Raw genomic sequence first — 15508 nt, forward strand, 5'->3', positions numbered from 1 at the left:
TATGTTAAGAGCCAGAGAAATAAAGATGACTAAGACAGTCATCCTGCCTGTAGGAGTTCAGTCTAGAATTTACGTTAAACAAATAATTATAACCTACTGCTGGGTAAGTGCAATGGTCTAGATCAGTGGTTCTCAACCTTCCTAATGCTGCAGCCCTTTAATACTGTTCCTGTGGGTCACAACCCACAGGTTGAGAACCGCTGGTCTAGATAAATACATAGGAAACATCGAGGAATACTGAGGCTCTCCTCAGTGTTGGGGCTTGAGGAATACTGCCTGGAGGAGGAAATCTCTGCTGGCTGAAAAGGTAATTAGGAGTTGGACAGTGTGGGAGAGAAACATTCCAGGTAGAGGGACAGCGTGAGCAGAGGCATCAAGGTGAGACAGAGCTTGATGTATTTAGAACCCTTGTGGAGCTGCTCAGAGCCACTGTAGTGTGAGGGTAAGGCTGATGGGAGGCAGGGCTAACGCACATGGTAAGGAAGGCTTTGAATGCCGCATGGAAGAGACTATACTCATGTGTTTCAAGTTTTGTAGGAGCGTGGCACAGTCAGATTGTGAGTTGTGGAGGGGTCAGTCTGGCAGCCATGGGAAGGAATCAGAATTGGAGGTGAGCAGCCAAGTGGAAGGCCTTGGTAGTGTGGTGATGATTGTGGGAGCGGGAACTGGGGCCAGTTTGCATGGTAGAGATGATGGGAACAGAGTCAGATGAAAGTCAACTGATAATAAAGAGTCAAAAGATTAAATTTTCATGACTTGTTGACTAATCAGATTTGGTCTTGTGAGGGTGGAAATGAGGGAGAAGGGAGGAATTCAGGATGTCACCCAGATTCTAGGTTGCCAGATTAGTTAGATGGAGGTACCATCTTTGGGGGAACAGTTAGGAGAAGAAATACCTTAGAAGAGAAAGTGATGAGGCTACTTTGTGACGAGGCTGCAGTGCCATTGGAGTTTGAGTGGAATGTCTAATGGGCAACTGGATATTTAAGGCTGAAACTCAAAGGAGAAGTCTGGGTTAGAGACACATATTCGAGAGTCATCGGTGTCTACTGGTCAAATAAAATAGACATTTGTGTCAGAATCAGACCTCAGGTTTAACCTAAGGAAGTAAAGAGACAATTGGGGAAATGAGGGATTTGAGGTGAGTCAGGTACACTTGCCAGATAACTTGGCAGAAAATTCCAGATCTCCACACATAACAGAACTGTGGCCCCCAAAGTTTAGAGGAATTGTCCCAGATCACTCAGCTGCTCAAATAGCAGAGCAGCTTAGTGACTCAATTCTGTCTTCCCAAGTTCTGGTCTCAGTTTTACTATGAATCCCCAGGGTGGCTGCTGGTGTCTCAGTTTTATCTTTTGACGGGTTGTGGTGTAACTTCTGCTCTAACCTAGAGAATTATTGGGTCACATGAGACAATAGAATTGTATCCTACATGCATTAAGCTATCTCTGTGTGCTTTCCTTTTTATGTATTGTAAAGTACTATGAGATAGTATTTTGCAGATGTACTTAGATGCTAACTTGAATCAGATGCACCTCCTGGAGTGGGTCATTCCAGTTACTATTTATAGAACCTTTCTCCTATGCTAGGCCAAGTCCTTTTCATTCATTCATCTTTTCACTTAATGGTTATTAGTAAGAAGTAGATATAATCCATGTTTTGTAAATGAAGAAACCGAGATTCAAAAAAGTTTAATGACTTTAAAAATTCAAATCTAGGTCATCATCATCCCTGATTCCAAAGACCATGCTTTGGACCATTCTGGAAAGTCTAAAATGACACTCAGATGTAAGGGATCTGTGATCATGTTGCGTCCAAGAGGATGGTTTCCTTGTCCCTGTGCTCTGCATAGTCTGCTCCTCACTCTGTGAAGCCTGGAACTGCAGGTATCGGTCCCATATACCTCATTCAGCAAGTTTTACCCAGTTGTGCTGGACAGGAAAGCGTTGTGTAATGATCAACCAAAACCAGTCAGACAGATTCAGTCAGACCTTTTCTCCAATGAAAAGTGGAGATTTGTTTGCTTTGTAAGGAGCTGCAGGACACGATTGAAAACCTGTATGTTGGAGGCCGCACATCTGGGTTTGAATCTTGGTTCTTTTAGTTTCTGTATGACTTTGAGCCAGTTGGTCTTAGATTCCTTTTTTTTTTTTTTTTCTTTAGAGACAAGGTCTTGCTCTGTCACCTAGGCTGGTGTGCAGTGGTGTGATCATACCTCACTTCAGACTTGAGCTCCTGGACTCAAATAATCCTCCGACTGTCTCAGTCTCCTGGGTAGCTGGGATGACATGTTCATACTACCATGACTGACTGATCTCAGATTCTTAATCTCCTCACCAGTTAAATAGACATAATAATATTTACTTCCATTAGTTAATGGGAGCAGTGAGTGAGAAAAATACCTGAGGTATAAGATATGCTCGGTGATGGTTTTCTCCCTATCTCTGGCCTCTAAGAATATGACACTTACGATGCCAGACATTTCAAGAAGCAAAGAATATTTGAGGTCTCTTTGGGTCATAGGAAAGAAAATCTCAGAAGGCTGTCTCCAAAAAAGGTTGGACAATCAGATGACATAAAAATACTTAAGGTGTTGGTAGCCAAGATCTCTATGTCAAGCTCTAAAGGCATAGGTGACACAGTGTTGGGGCGGGGGGTAGCTCATGGGTCTAGAGTGGGCTGGGATCATTATGATTCATCCCAAAACAGGATAGAAGTGCTGCACTGAGGGTGGACCCACATTTGAGAGCAGGTAAAAAAGCAAGGAGACCCAGAGGACTTATAGTGCCTCTCCCTGACATATATGGCTTGTGACAGATGTATGCCTGTGCTGAGTCTCAGTTTACCTTTCCATAAAGCAGAAGTCATGACTCTCCCACATATGTCTGGAAGTAGGAAGGGATTCATTAAGTTTTATGGTTTTGTTGATAAGTTCCTGGATTTATAATGAGACTCCTGGAAAGCCAGAGTGGAGCCCTGCATCAATGCAGGGGTACTGCCCCCCTCCCAGGCAGCCTCTGCTGTCCACTTGGGCAGGTCATGGCATCTCTTAAACACCCCCCCCCTTTTTTTTTGAGACAGAGTCTCACTTTGTCGCCGTCAGTAGAGAGCCATGGAGTCATAGCTTATAGCAACCTCAAACTCTTGGGCTCCAGCAATTCTCTTGCTTCAGTCTCCTGAGTAGTTGGGACTACAGGCACCTACCACAACATCTGGCTTTTTCTTTTTTTTTTAAAGATTGAGTCTCGCTTTTGCTCAGGCTGGCTTCTGAATCCATGAGCTCAGGCAATCCACCTGCCTTAGCCTCCCAGAGTACTAGGATTACAAGTGCAAGTCATTGCGCCCAGCCTAAACTAATATGGTCTGGGAAAAAGTGTGTTCAAGGCAAGGTCCTCAAGGAGCTTATAGTCTCATTTGAGAAATAATACAAAATGTGAAAAGTGAATAACAATAAGAGAGAGAAGTGATTTTTTTTCCAAGAAATCTTGTAATTAAAGGATCTAGGGGTGGTAAGAGCAGTAAACCCTGCAGAAATTCAGAGGAAGGAGTGTGCAGAGGTCTGGGTTGTTTGGAGGAAGGAGTGTGCAGAGGTCTGGGTTGTTTGGGAGTGGTTCCAGGGGAAGGTTGAGATCGTATTGGTTGGTCCTGAAGGATGTGTACAATTTAGACAGGTGCAAAGAAGGGCTAATGAAATTCATTGTTTTATAGAAGGCATTGTTTGGGGTTAAAAGGTCAGGGTTTGGGGTCAAACCTGGGTTCTAATCTCAACTACACCAGGTACTTGCTTTGTGACCACAGGCAAGTTCCTCAGGCCTTTGTTTCTGAATGTACAAAAGGGATAATGATAGTCCCTACTTCATAGGACTTCTTATCATTGTGAGAATTAAATGAAATAATTTGTATAGAGTGTTTAGCACAGTTCTGTCGATAAATGTTTGCATTATTATTATGTTCATTTTAATGGTATTATTATTGTTGTTACCCTTTGTCGTCTGTTTCCTGCCTGCTGTGATTTCCTCCTACATACTTCCATTCCTTTATAGCAAATCACTTACAGACTTCTGGATTTGTCATGGTGTTTTGTGCTTCCACATATTTGCACATACTGTCTCCTTGCCTAGAATGTCCCACTATCACCGTCTTCCCTTCTTCAGTTGTCTTTGCCTTACTCCTTCCTGCTCAGTGTTTAAGACTAAATCCTGGTCTGGCACAGTGGCTCACACCAGTAGCTCCAGCTCCTCAGGAAGCTGACGCAGGAGGATTGCTTGAGCCCAGGTGTTTGAGGTTGCGGTGAGCTATGACAATGTCAGTGTACTCCCACCTAGGCAATAGAGTGAGACCCTATCCCAAAGTAAAACCCACAAAACAAAAACCAAAAACTAAATCCTGTAATGTTTCTTCCAGGAACCCTACTTGATTGCTTGGTCTTAAATGTTCCCTCCCTGGGGTCCCATCAGGCCCGTCTGTGTCTCTTTCACAGCTGTGCTGTCTGTGTCTGACTTTCCTCAGGCAGGATATATAAACTTCCTGAAAGCTAGTGATCATGCCCTGTTTATTTTGATATCCCCAGTTCAAGCTTACTGCATTAGGTGTTGCTAATGTTGAATAAGAAGCCCAAACAAAAAGATGTAGCTATCATTATGTGTAACACATACTGCTACTACCTAGATTCTGATTTAAATGTTTTACATATACTAACTTACATAATCATCACAGTAATCCTATGAGGTAGGTACTATTCCTACCCCCATTTTCCAGATGAGGAAACTGAGGTTCACAGAAATTAAATAACTCTCCCAAAAACAAACAACTGGTAAGTGGTGGAGCCAGGATTCAAACCCAGGTAGTGTGGCTCCAGTCAGTGCTTTAACAACTGCATTGTATATGTACCTTTAGAACCGTCACTAAGATTAGTGATAAGGATATTTATTAAATGTCCAAGAAAAGATGAAGAAGGTTAGCCATGAGTCACAACTCCATGAACACATTTTAAAAGAGTTAGTAAATGTGTGGAGGCACTGATGGGGGAGTGGATCTTACCACTCACACTTATAAAAGATTGGCTGGAGATAGTGGATTTCGCCTGCTGTGAATTGGAGGCAGGGCATGGCTAGTAATTGGAAAGGAGGTGATCTCTTTGGGGTGTAAATGAAGTAGAAAACTTAGGGATAGAAGAAAGAAAAATATATGTGTGGAGAAATTCAATTTTCCCTGTCTTTAGTGAGTACCCACTATAGTGGTAAACAAGTCAAGGATGATCCCTGTGTTCAGAAGCCTGTGGTGTAGTAGGTTATAAGATGAGTCTGGTGAGAGAAAGGCGGGGACATGGGTTAGATTATGGCAAGAGCTAAGGACAGAGTTGAAACTCAGAATGAGAAGTAGGAGTTTGCTGAGGGAAAAGCAATATATAAAGAAAGTGGGCCTGGTGCAGTGGCTCATGCCTATAATCCTAGCACTCTGGGAGGCTGAGGTAGGTGGATCACTTGAGCACAGAAGTTTGAGACCAGCCTGAGCAAGAGCAAGATCCTGCCTCTACTAAAAATAGAAAAACTATGTGTTGTGGTGGGCGCCTATAGTCTCATCTACATGGGAGGCTGAGGCAAGATTATAGGTGAGAAAGTGCAGAAATGGCAAGGACAGTGGTGAGAAATTAAGAGAATTCTGTCCATTCCCCCTAGATAACCAGGGGCTGAACAAGGAACTTGGTGGTAGGAAGAGGTAGTAGCATGATTGTTATTAAGCACCTCTACACGATTCAAAGAAGGCTAAGGCAGGATCCCTACCCTCAAGGAGTTCGTGTTCTTTCTAGTTATGAATAGAGGATACACACATAAAAAAACACCATATATTAAAAAAAAGAGAGAGGAAAAAAAACCCCGCTATATAAAACATTCACTTTGTAATAAAGGTCCATGGTATTAGTGACCGTGTTAAGTATCGCCATACTTAAATGCAAGGAAGCTGAGAAATATATTATTAATAATTCTAGGCTGTTGAGTGTTCAACTGAACGTTGGAGCTTCATTACTAAGGAAGGTGAGAAGAGTTTGGGGGACAACAAGCAGATCTTTGCCATATCATTCTTCACATGTGATTGTACCTGGAGCTCAGAAGAGGAGCTGATTATTTTAGGTCAGATAGTCACAGAACCGTCAGATTTTAAGTCAGGTAGTAATAGGTAGGGATTCAGAAGATTGAAGAAAACATCAGTTACGTGCAAATCCTGGTTAGGGAATGGCAAGAGTCGCAGTAGAGAGATAGTCCACAGGTTTGGAGTGAATCTTACCTCTGAATCTCTTTTCTTACTTTAAGTTGCTAAGAACAACAGGCCAAGGGGGTCAGTTTTCTTGTGTAAATCATAAGGAGTCAAAAAGTTTACGAACCAGTAAGAAGCATGATTTATCTCATGTGCTTGGAAGTTTGGAAGTTTCATCCATGTGCACAGTAGAGGGGGAGGGAAGTTCTCGAAGTAGGGATGCCAGCTAGGTTATCCCAGAGGGCTGAGAGTGAACAATATGTGCCTATCCAGGTGGTGACGGTGGGATAGAAGGGATTATATAGCTGAGAGACCTTGGGAGAGAGACTCACTGGGCTGTGGTGTTGGGGGAGAGGGGGATGTGACCTCAGAAATATTGTTTGCTCTCAGAGGTAGTACTGTCTCTTGGTCTCCCTAGATAGGAGGACAGAACCCCATGAAGAGAGGGGTGACATTAGTTGGTTGCAGGGAGAATGTGAGGCTCTGCCCCAAGGCTGTTTGGCTTTGGAAAACCAGCTGCCCCCAGAGGAATAGTTTCCATTCTGCGTAACTGGGGACTGTGTGTGGGTCTGGCTAACCGTGAGGAGAGGCTGAGAAGCCAGTAGACAGATCAAGTTGCTGTGGCTGTGGCTTTTTAGCTGGGGCCTAGGGACTCGTTTGGGAGGAACTAGCAGGGGCTCTCCTATCTGAGATAATTTACTTCTTGACCAGGTAGGCCAGAAGAGGTGGCCTCAGCCAGGGTCTTGGGGCCAGGTTATCTGCGGAGTGATCTGCTATCAGGCGTGAGGCCAATGATGTGGCAGAGGTTAGAGCTAGGGGCTTTACTGGCATCTGGGACATGGCCAGTTTCTTTAGCCTTCTCAGGATCCAATGGGGGAATCCTCTAGTAAAGAAGAGGCCTCATGTGTAATCATATTTGGAAAAAGGCATCTCTTTGAGTGATGCTGGTGAGGCCCTCTCCTTCATACTTCCTATGACTGCCCTGGTGTAAATTGCAGAGCTCAGCCTGAGATATCTGGTGAATCCATTTCTTTTCCCTCTGGGCTACTCAGGGATGTGGCCTAAAACTGCTCAGCAAGTCATTTCTGTTAATATAGTCATCAGTGACCACAGAAGCATGTTCTTCAGACATGGTTCCAAGGCTGTGAGACCTGGTTTGTCCTTGGCAGCTCGTCCCCGAAGTGATAGCTTCAATTAAAGAACAACAACAAAAAAGCCAGACCTAAGCCACTACAGATGCATAAGTCAAGAAGCATCCCACTTTTCTGATGCCTTTTGTCATGTGGCACCCTAGCAACTTTCCTATACATCTCAGACCTAGAGAAAATTTTGTGTAGCTGGAGTGTATGAGACCCACATGGTTCTTCCCACATATGGGGTCACATAGGGAGGAGATGGGTGGTGATGGGGGCTGTACTGGTGAGGCTGTGGAGCTCGGCAGAACCAGGGCTAGAGGCTTAGAGTGCAGGGAGGTCACTGCTGCACCTAAGGGTAGAGGGTCACTTCTACCCTTCTGTTCTTGAGCTCTTTGGTGTGAGGGCTGGATGAAGTGTTTACCTCCGCCCCATCAAGGCCAGGCAGAGGGCTGCCTCTCTGTCCAGCCGCATGCTGTTTACTGTTCTTGTGATTTCCTTTCTGCCACAGGAGATTTAGTTTGCCCAAAACTTTTCATGGTTAACTATGGCCATTATGGGATATCTTTCTCAAGTTATTGTCTCCAAGCCTGAGCTCTAGAGAGGAGGATGGGAGGGAATCAGGCAGGGAGAACAGTCGAGCTTCATCTCCCCAGGTTGGCAATGAAGCTAGGCTTGGTCTTGCTCTGTGAGCACTGCAGTGAGATCTGGCCATCAATCTGTTCCATTTCCTCCCCTTCACTACTCCAGCCAGTCACGGGTCTGGGGAAAAGTGTGGGTGTTTGGAGGGGCTGCTGTGCTTCCCATGTCTGGACCTTTGAAAATTTTAGCTCTTAGACCTCTGGTCAAACTCTGATTTTTTTTTTTTTTTTTGGTTTCCTTTTTGACAGGATTGCAGTTGGGGAGGGGGGAGTTAGGAGGTGTGCTGAAACAATGAGATAAACAAACAGTGACGTGGAGGCAGCAGCAGCTGGAGGCGGCAGCAGTGCTGGAGTAGGCCGTGGGCTGGGCTGGCCTGCTGTCTGGGCGGGCTGGGTGGAGGAGGACTCCTGCCCGGCACTGGCCAGCTGGCTTGCGTTAAAGCACTGGCTGAAAATAACTTTCATTGTCTGGGAGCTGCTACTGCAGCAGGGCTGGCTGTGGCCGCCAAGGGGCCAAGGCAGCAGGAGCTGGTACCTCCCACCATCTTGGGCTTTTTGCCCTTTGGGAGCAGTGCCCAGCTGGCCATAGTTGTGCCTGCTGCCCACAGCAGACATGTGGATGGCATGCTGGGCCATTCCTAACACTCTATCCTTTTGGTGGCTAGTAATGGGCCTTTGTGCCTTATGTTGCCTGCTTTGCCATTGGCTTTGGGACAGATCCATTGGTCTGTGAGGAGGATGGTAGTAGGAGCAGAGGATGGGAACAGTGTTATAGCTCCTCCTATGGCAGTCTCTTGGACTCCCAAACTTGGTGCCTTCCTACCACTTTCCATCTCTGCTCATCTGCCCGGTGGGCTGACTTGTAGATACAGGGAAGACTTGTGGCACCTGCAGCCACAAGTGCCCAGCAGCATGTCAAGGAGCATCTGGTGCTGAGACAGTGCCTTGTTTTATCTGCCAGGCATTTCTGGATTCTTCTCAGGGTTTCCTATCCCTTGGGAAGTGGGGGAAAGGTCCAGCCATAGAAAACTTGGTGGGAGGTAGTTCCAAAAGCAAAACATTAATAAAATTACCACTCAATTTCTGTATTTGCTCAAAATAAACAGCCCCTACTGGAGCTTCCCTAAGCCTCCACAGTCCCTTTCCCAGGAACATTTCAGATGTCTTTCTCCCTCTCAAAGAAGCTGTATCAACTAGGACTAACAGAATATCACTTGGAATTTTTGGTCATTCGTATTTGTTTATTGGGTTTTCCCCAGGCCTGGTCCAAGAAAACTGGCAGAATAGGGGCAAGTCCCAGAGCAAGGCCCACAGCTTTGAAGGAAACTTCAAACCCCACTGGCATTTCCCTTCTCCGGCAGTGGGAAGGAAACAAGGAGGGGCTAACTGGGCTGGGAGGCAGAGCAGGAGGGGAGGGAACCTCTGCAACCAGAGCCGCCTCCCTCCTTCTCTGCTTCCCTGGGACCAGCGGGGTGGCTGAAGAGTAAGGAAACCTCACTGGAAGGACTGGGAACCCCTAGAGCAAGGGTGATCTGCCTCTGGCCTCAAACTGGCAGCAAACCAGAGCAGCCTTGCGGGAGAAGCATCAGATCCAGGCCTTTCCGCTTCTTCCCATTATAGGTTTTTATTGTTAGACTTCTTGCTGGTTCCCTGTGATTTAGGAATCAGTCCCAGAGTTGCTCCAGTTGGAGTTAACCCCCACCCCTTCTCCTCCCATGTCCTAGTATGGCTGTTTTGGCTATGACCAAAGTACCCACTACCTGCTTGGGTACTTAAATTGTCTCCTAATCTTAGAGGAAAGAAGAGTGGGGTCAATAGAGGGGGAAGGGATTGCTCTGTAGTCAGAGTGTTGAGAAATAGGTGCTGAAAGAGGGATTGAGGTAGAGAGACAGAGGCAATCCAGAAGTAAGAGCACAGGTCCCAAGGATGTCAGAATGTTGCACAGGATTTTCAGGAGGAAGGAGAAGGGAACTGTGTTGAACACCCACAGTATTCCAGACATGGATACAAAATATTTATCATTTAATCTTCATAAAACCCTGTGAAGTAGTGAGATTATCTCCAATCTGTGGAAGAGTTTTGTAAGGTTCAGTGAACTCTGAAGAACCCACAGTTGATCTTGGACCTCTGCCGCCATCCACATTCAATGCCCTTGCTCTCCCAGGTCCTTTCTTTTCAGTAAGGGTCTCAACCAGGAGTTAGTAAAAACTCAGCTCGGCTTCTGCCTTCTAAGAGCCCACAGTCTCTGTGGAACCAGTGAGGAAAAATGTCAAGGAAACAAACCTTTGACTGAGACTGAACTGTGTTGGGTTGCTCCTTGTCTGTCCCCGGAACTCAGGAAGTTGGCCTTCCCTAGAAGCCAAGCAGAGCTTCCTCAGGACAGTGGGGCCCTGCCGGACTCACACACATTCTCAGGTGGAATCAGAACCTTGATGCCCTTGTCTGGCAGGAAGAGAACTGTCCTGGCCAGGCCCTGGTCCTGGCTGTGTGGCAGGTGGCTCCCACTCTCAGGTTTCCTGTGAGAGTCTTAGAGCCTGGGGGAATTCCCCTTCCCCATCTGATTCCCCTGAAGAAGCAGAGAAGGATGTGGCTGCTATCCAGGAAGTACCACCCAAAGCTGTAGGCAGGAGAAGTGGCCTGTAATCAGAGCTGGTTCATGCTTGCACCAACCATTTCTGTGCTCTGGATCTTAGCTGAGGATATCCAGTTTTGAACAGGTCCTTGATGTGCCTTCTTCATGCTCCTAGGCTAGTATTCCCCACGGGGGTGACTTTGCTCAGTCTTTGAAACCCAGACGGGACCAAGCATTTCCTAACCAGTTCACCTGGTGGGGAAGTGTGAGCCACAGCAGCTGGCAGTGGGAGCTGAGGGAGGAAGTTGGTATAGATAGGTGCAATGTCTGCCACAGTGGTGACAGGCTGCCCCTGCCCACTTTCTTCCAGGGGAGACAACAGAAAACTATTTTCATGGCACAGTCTTGGGGGAAACAGTCAGATGGGAGTGATGTGCACAGAGCCAGGACCAGTCTTGAGGACTGTTTCTGCTCAGTTCTGTCTTGTTCTCAACTGGCCACAGCCTGGCCCTGGTTAGGCTGGAGACCTGCTCTGGCCTTGCCTTTAACCACTGGGTCCCTGTTTGGTTGAGGCCTCCTGCTTCCATCCTGCTATCCACACAGATATGCTGCCTAGTTCCAGAGAGAACATTTCAGGCTTGCATTTGCTCATCTTGCCATCCATGCCATGACAGCTACGGGAAAAACTCAGGTAGCTACTCTTTCCTATGGAGGTTCAGATTCATGGGGCAGCAGAAACCCTGGGGAGAGATTTGATATCGTGGTTTCTGCCCTTCTTATTTCATTTGCCCCACTTCTATAGTCCTAAATTCTTCCACTTGTAAACTCCGACCAGAGACCTCAGCCCTACTTTCTTTTTTGAGCCATAGTGACCTTGTTTCTAGCCAGTACCTGGGCCCAAAGCACAGCATTGGTAACTCTTACTCATAGGGTCACCATGTCCTTACTCCCTACTATGAACATGTTGGGAGCTGGAGACAGTAAGAATAAACACAGCCCTTTAGGAGCTAGATGAGAATACAGCTGGTTTAATAGCGTGTGTGAGGTAAATACATCAAATGAATGGTGTTGCAGAAATAAATGGTGTTTAAAATTTTCTTTTGGCTAGGCGTGGCAGCTCACTCCTGTAATCCTAACTCTGGGAGGCTGAGATGGGTGGATTGCTTGAACTCAGGAGTTTGAGACCAGCCTGAGTAAGAGCGAGACCCTAACTCTACTAAAAATAGAAAAACTGAGGCAAGAGGATCACTTGAGCCCAAGAACTTGAGCCCAGAACTTGAGGATGCTGTGAGATATAATGCCGTGGCACTCTAGCACTCTAGTCAGAGAACCAGAGTTGAGACTCTGTCTCAAAAAAAAAAAAAAGGGGGGGGTGGTTTCTTTTGGTTCCTTAGAAAGTGATGGACTTCCTCCCCAGGATTCTTTTGTATCTGGAATAGTGCAGGGCCTTTGTGACTCCTTAAGGACCCTGGGTGTACATGATTCATGTCCTCAGGGCTGAGAATGTCAAGGAGTGGGCAGGGGTAAGCCCAGTGGCATGCTTGGGTTGCCAGGGAGTTAGAGCCGACCTCAGAGCAGTAGGTAAAGTACAGAAAGATGAGAGGAATGCCTTCCAGGTGACCGGCAGTGTGCTTGTGGAAGAGGCTGTATCCGTGAGAAGTCATGTGGGTTATCAGACAGCCATGACACTTTTAAGTGAGGGATCATGTTTGATTCAGGAGTTGGGGAGAGGCAGGTGCAGGGATCTGATTAAAGTGTCAGACTGGCCCACAGTGCCTCATGCCTATAATCCTAGCACTCTGAAAGGCCGAGGCAGGAAGATTGCCTGAGCTCAGGAGTTTGAGACCAGACTGAGCAAGAGCAAGACCCTGTCTCTACAAAAAATAGTAAAATTGGCTTGGCGCCCATAGCACAGTGGTTATCGTGCCAGCCACATACACCGAAGGTGGTGGGTTTGAACCTGGCCCGGGCCAGCTAACCAACAATGACAACTGCAACAAAAAATAGCTGGGTGTTGTGGTGGGCGCCTGTGGTCCTAGCTACTTGGGAGGCAGAGGCCAGAGAATCACTTGAGCCCAAAAGTTTGAGGTTGCTGTGAGCTGTGATGCCAGAGCGCTCTACTGAGGTGCCTGAGTACAGAGGGCGATATAGTGAGACTCTGTCTCAAAAAAAAAAAAAAAAGTAGAATTAGCTGGGTGTGATAGGGTATGGCTTTAGTTCTAGCTACTTGGGAGGCTGAGGGAGAAGAATCACTGGAGCGCAGGAGTTTGCGCACTCTACCCCGGGTGACAGAGCAGGGACTCTGTCTTAAGAAAGAAAAAAGAAAGAGAGGGAGGGAGGAAAAAAGGAAGAAAGAGAGAAAAGGAGGGAGAGAAACAAAGAACCACACTGTCTTTAGAGGCCAGGGTTGTGACCTGGAACAAAGGCAGACAGACTGAAGAGGTGTGGCTGGGTGGGAATAAAGGTAGGAAGACAGCCTGGCACAGATGGGGCCACATGGATGCCTTAGGCTTCACTCACTTGCTCACACTTTATTCATTCACCCAACAGTAATGAACAAAATAAAATGACTCCTGGGCTCACTCATCCTTCAATACCCTATGTTAGAGTGTCTCAACAACATGTTAGGACACTTTGCTGTATCTTAACTAATTGAGAGATATGTCAGAAGTACTTTACTACTTATTAATTATTAAAATCCTGGACTTTTGTGAATGTTTTCTTTATGCTGATGTCCATCTCATTTACTTGTATGCTGATAGGGAAAGAGGGTAGAGTTGCAGCATCTACAGAAGCTGTGGGTGGCTCAGGACTCACCCATGGAAATGTGTGGAGCAGAAAAGTTGCCAGTCTCTCAGGTCAAGGGGGAAAGGTGAATTGAAAACCTACTGCTTTGGGCCGTGCCTATGGCTCGGTGGGTAGGGTGCCGGCCCCATATACCGATGATGGTGGGTTTGAACCCAGCCCCAGCCAAACTGCAACAACAACAACAAAAACAAAATAGCCAGGCATTGTGGCGGGAGGCTGAGGCAAGAGAATCGCCTAAGCCCAGGAGTTGGAGGTTGCTGTGAGCTGTGATGCCACAGTATTCTACTGAGGGTGACAAAGTAAGACTCTGTCTCTACAACAAAACCCCCCAAAAACCTGGTGCTTTAAGCTGGTGGTTCTCAATTTTTTTTTGCCTATCTCATTTTAAGAAGAACATTTTATAGCATGGCCTATGTGTACGACATATATATGTATACATATATTAAATATAAAAAACAAAAGTTTCATGAAACATTCTTTATCTTTCTACTTGTGATAGATTCTAGTATCTTCTATTTTAATCTGCTTGTGTTCATTTAAAGTAAAGGTAATCAAGCTGGGTGTGGTGGCAAATAGAAAAAACTGAGGCAAGATGATCACTTGACCCCAACAGTTGGAGGTTCCTGTGAGCTATGACACCACGGCACTTTGTCCAGGGCAACAGCTTGAGACTCTGTCTCAAAATAATAAAATAGAATGGAATAGAATAGTAATTCTTTTTTTATTTTGAGACAGAGTCTCACTTTGTCACCCTTAGTAGAGTGCTGTGGAGTCACGCTCACAGCAACCTCAAACTCTTGGGCTTAAGCGATTCTCTTGCCTCAGCCTCCCAAGTAGCTGGGACTACAGGCGCCCGCCACAACACCTGGCTATTGTTAGAGATGAGGTCTCGCTCTGGCTCAGGCTGGTCTAGAACTCATGAGCTCAGGCAGTCCACCTGCCTCGGCCTCCCAGAGTGCTAGGATTACAGGTGTGAACCACTGTATCTGGCCTTAAAGTAAACTTTTTTGTTTTGAGACAGTCTCACTTTTTTGCCCTTGTTAGAGTGCTATAGAGTCACAGCTCACAGCAACCTCAAACTTTTGGGTTCAAGCGATTCTATTGCCTCCGCCTCCCAAGTAGCTGGGACTACAGGTGCCCACCACAATGCCCAGCTAATTTTAGAGATGAGGTCTTGCTCAGGCTGGTCTCAAACTCAGCAATCCACCCACCTTGGCCTCCCAGAGTGCTAAGATTACAGGCATGAGCACTTTTTTTTTTTTTTTTTTTGAGACAGTCTCACTTTGTTGATCTTGGTAGAGTGCTGTGGAATCACAGCTCACAGCAACCTCAAACTCTTGGGTTCAAGCGATTCTGTTGCCTCCACCTCCCAAGTAGCTGGGACTACAGGTGCCTGCCACAATGCCCAGCTACTTTTAGAGATGAGGTCTTGCTCGGGCTGGTCTTGAGCTCAGGCAATCCACCCACCTCGGCCTCCCAGAGTTCTAAGATTACAGGCATGAGCCACCATGCCGAGCCTGAAGTTAATCTTGACTCACTAAATTGATTCCATCACCTATGGTTTAGAAAATATTGCTCTACCAAACTCAGCTAAATGAGAAGGCAGAAGAACTGTTCCCTTCCCATGCCTCCCTTCTCAGTGATAGAGTGTCAGGGTGAAGTCTGAGGGCCCAGGAGGGGGAAAGGGATGGGCATCTAGCCTTCCTGTTCTCCAGGTGGTTGGTGGTTTTAGCCCCGTTGACTCGGGTTCTCTCCTCAGAGCTCCATGAACCTGCCTCCCGACAAGGCCCGGCTTCTGCGGCAGTATGACAATGAGAAGAAGTGGGATCTGATCTGTGACCAGGTATGGGGTTTGGGAAAGGGCAGGAAGGGTAGGGAGTTGTGTCTTGAGTTGAATAAAGCAGCAGGGCCAAAGGCATTTACTGCAGCCCTGGGTCCCTTGGCCTGGGCTTGGCCTCAGTCTGTACTCACTTTCTGTTCCTAGAGAACACTCATGACAGAGACAGAGCCAGTAGGCCAAGTTCCCCTGCAGCTCCTGCCAAGAGCTGCCTTAATTTCTACTAGTAGGTAGTGGCGTGTAGGCCTGGAGTATAGGGTCC

At 46.6% G+C, this 15508-nt stretch overlaps 1 protein-coding gene across 5 annotated transcripts in view; it reads left to right on the top strand.

The window, feature by feature from the left end:
* FMNL3 (formin like 3) overlaps nucleotides 1-15508 on the top strand; it is a 74162-nt gene that overhangs the window by 30227 nt on the left and 28427 nt on the right. For all 5 annotated transcript variants that reach the window (XM_053555395.1, XM_053555396.1, XM_053555397.1 and 2 more), the window contains exon 2: nucleotides 15169-15252. In XM_053555395.1, the coding sequence (XP_053411370.1) occupies nucleotides 15169-15252 (84 nt within the window). The remainder of the gene's footprint in view (nucleotides 1-15168; nucleotides 15253-15508) is intronic.

The sequence above is a fragment of the Nycticebus coucang genome, chromosome 12 (assembly GCF_027406575.1).
Source record: "Nycticebus coucang isolate mNycCou1 chromosome 12, mNycCou1.pri, whole genome shotgun sequence".
In the NCBI taxonomy this organism is placed as follows: Eukaryota; Metazoa; Chordata; class Mammalia; order Primates; family Lorisidae; genus Nycticebus; species Nycticebus coucang.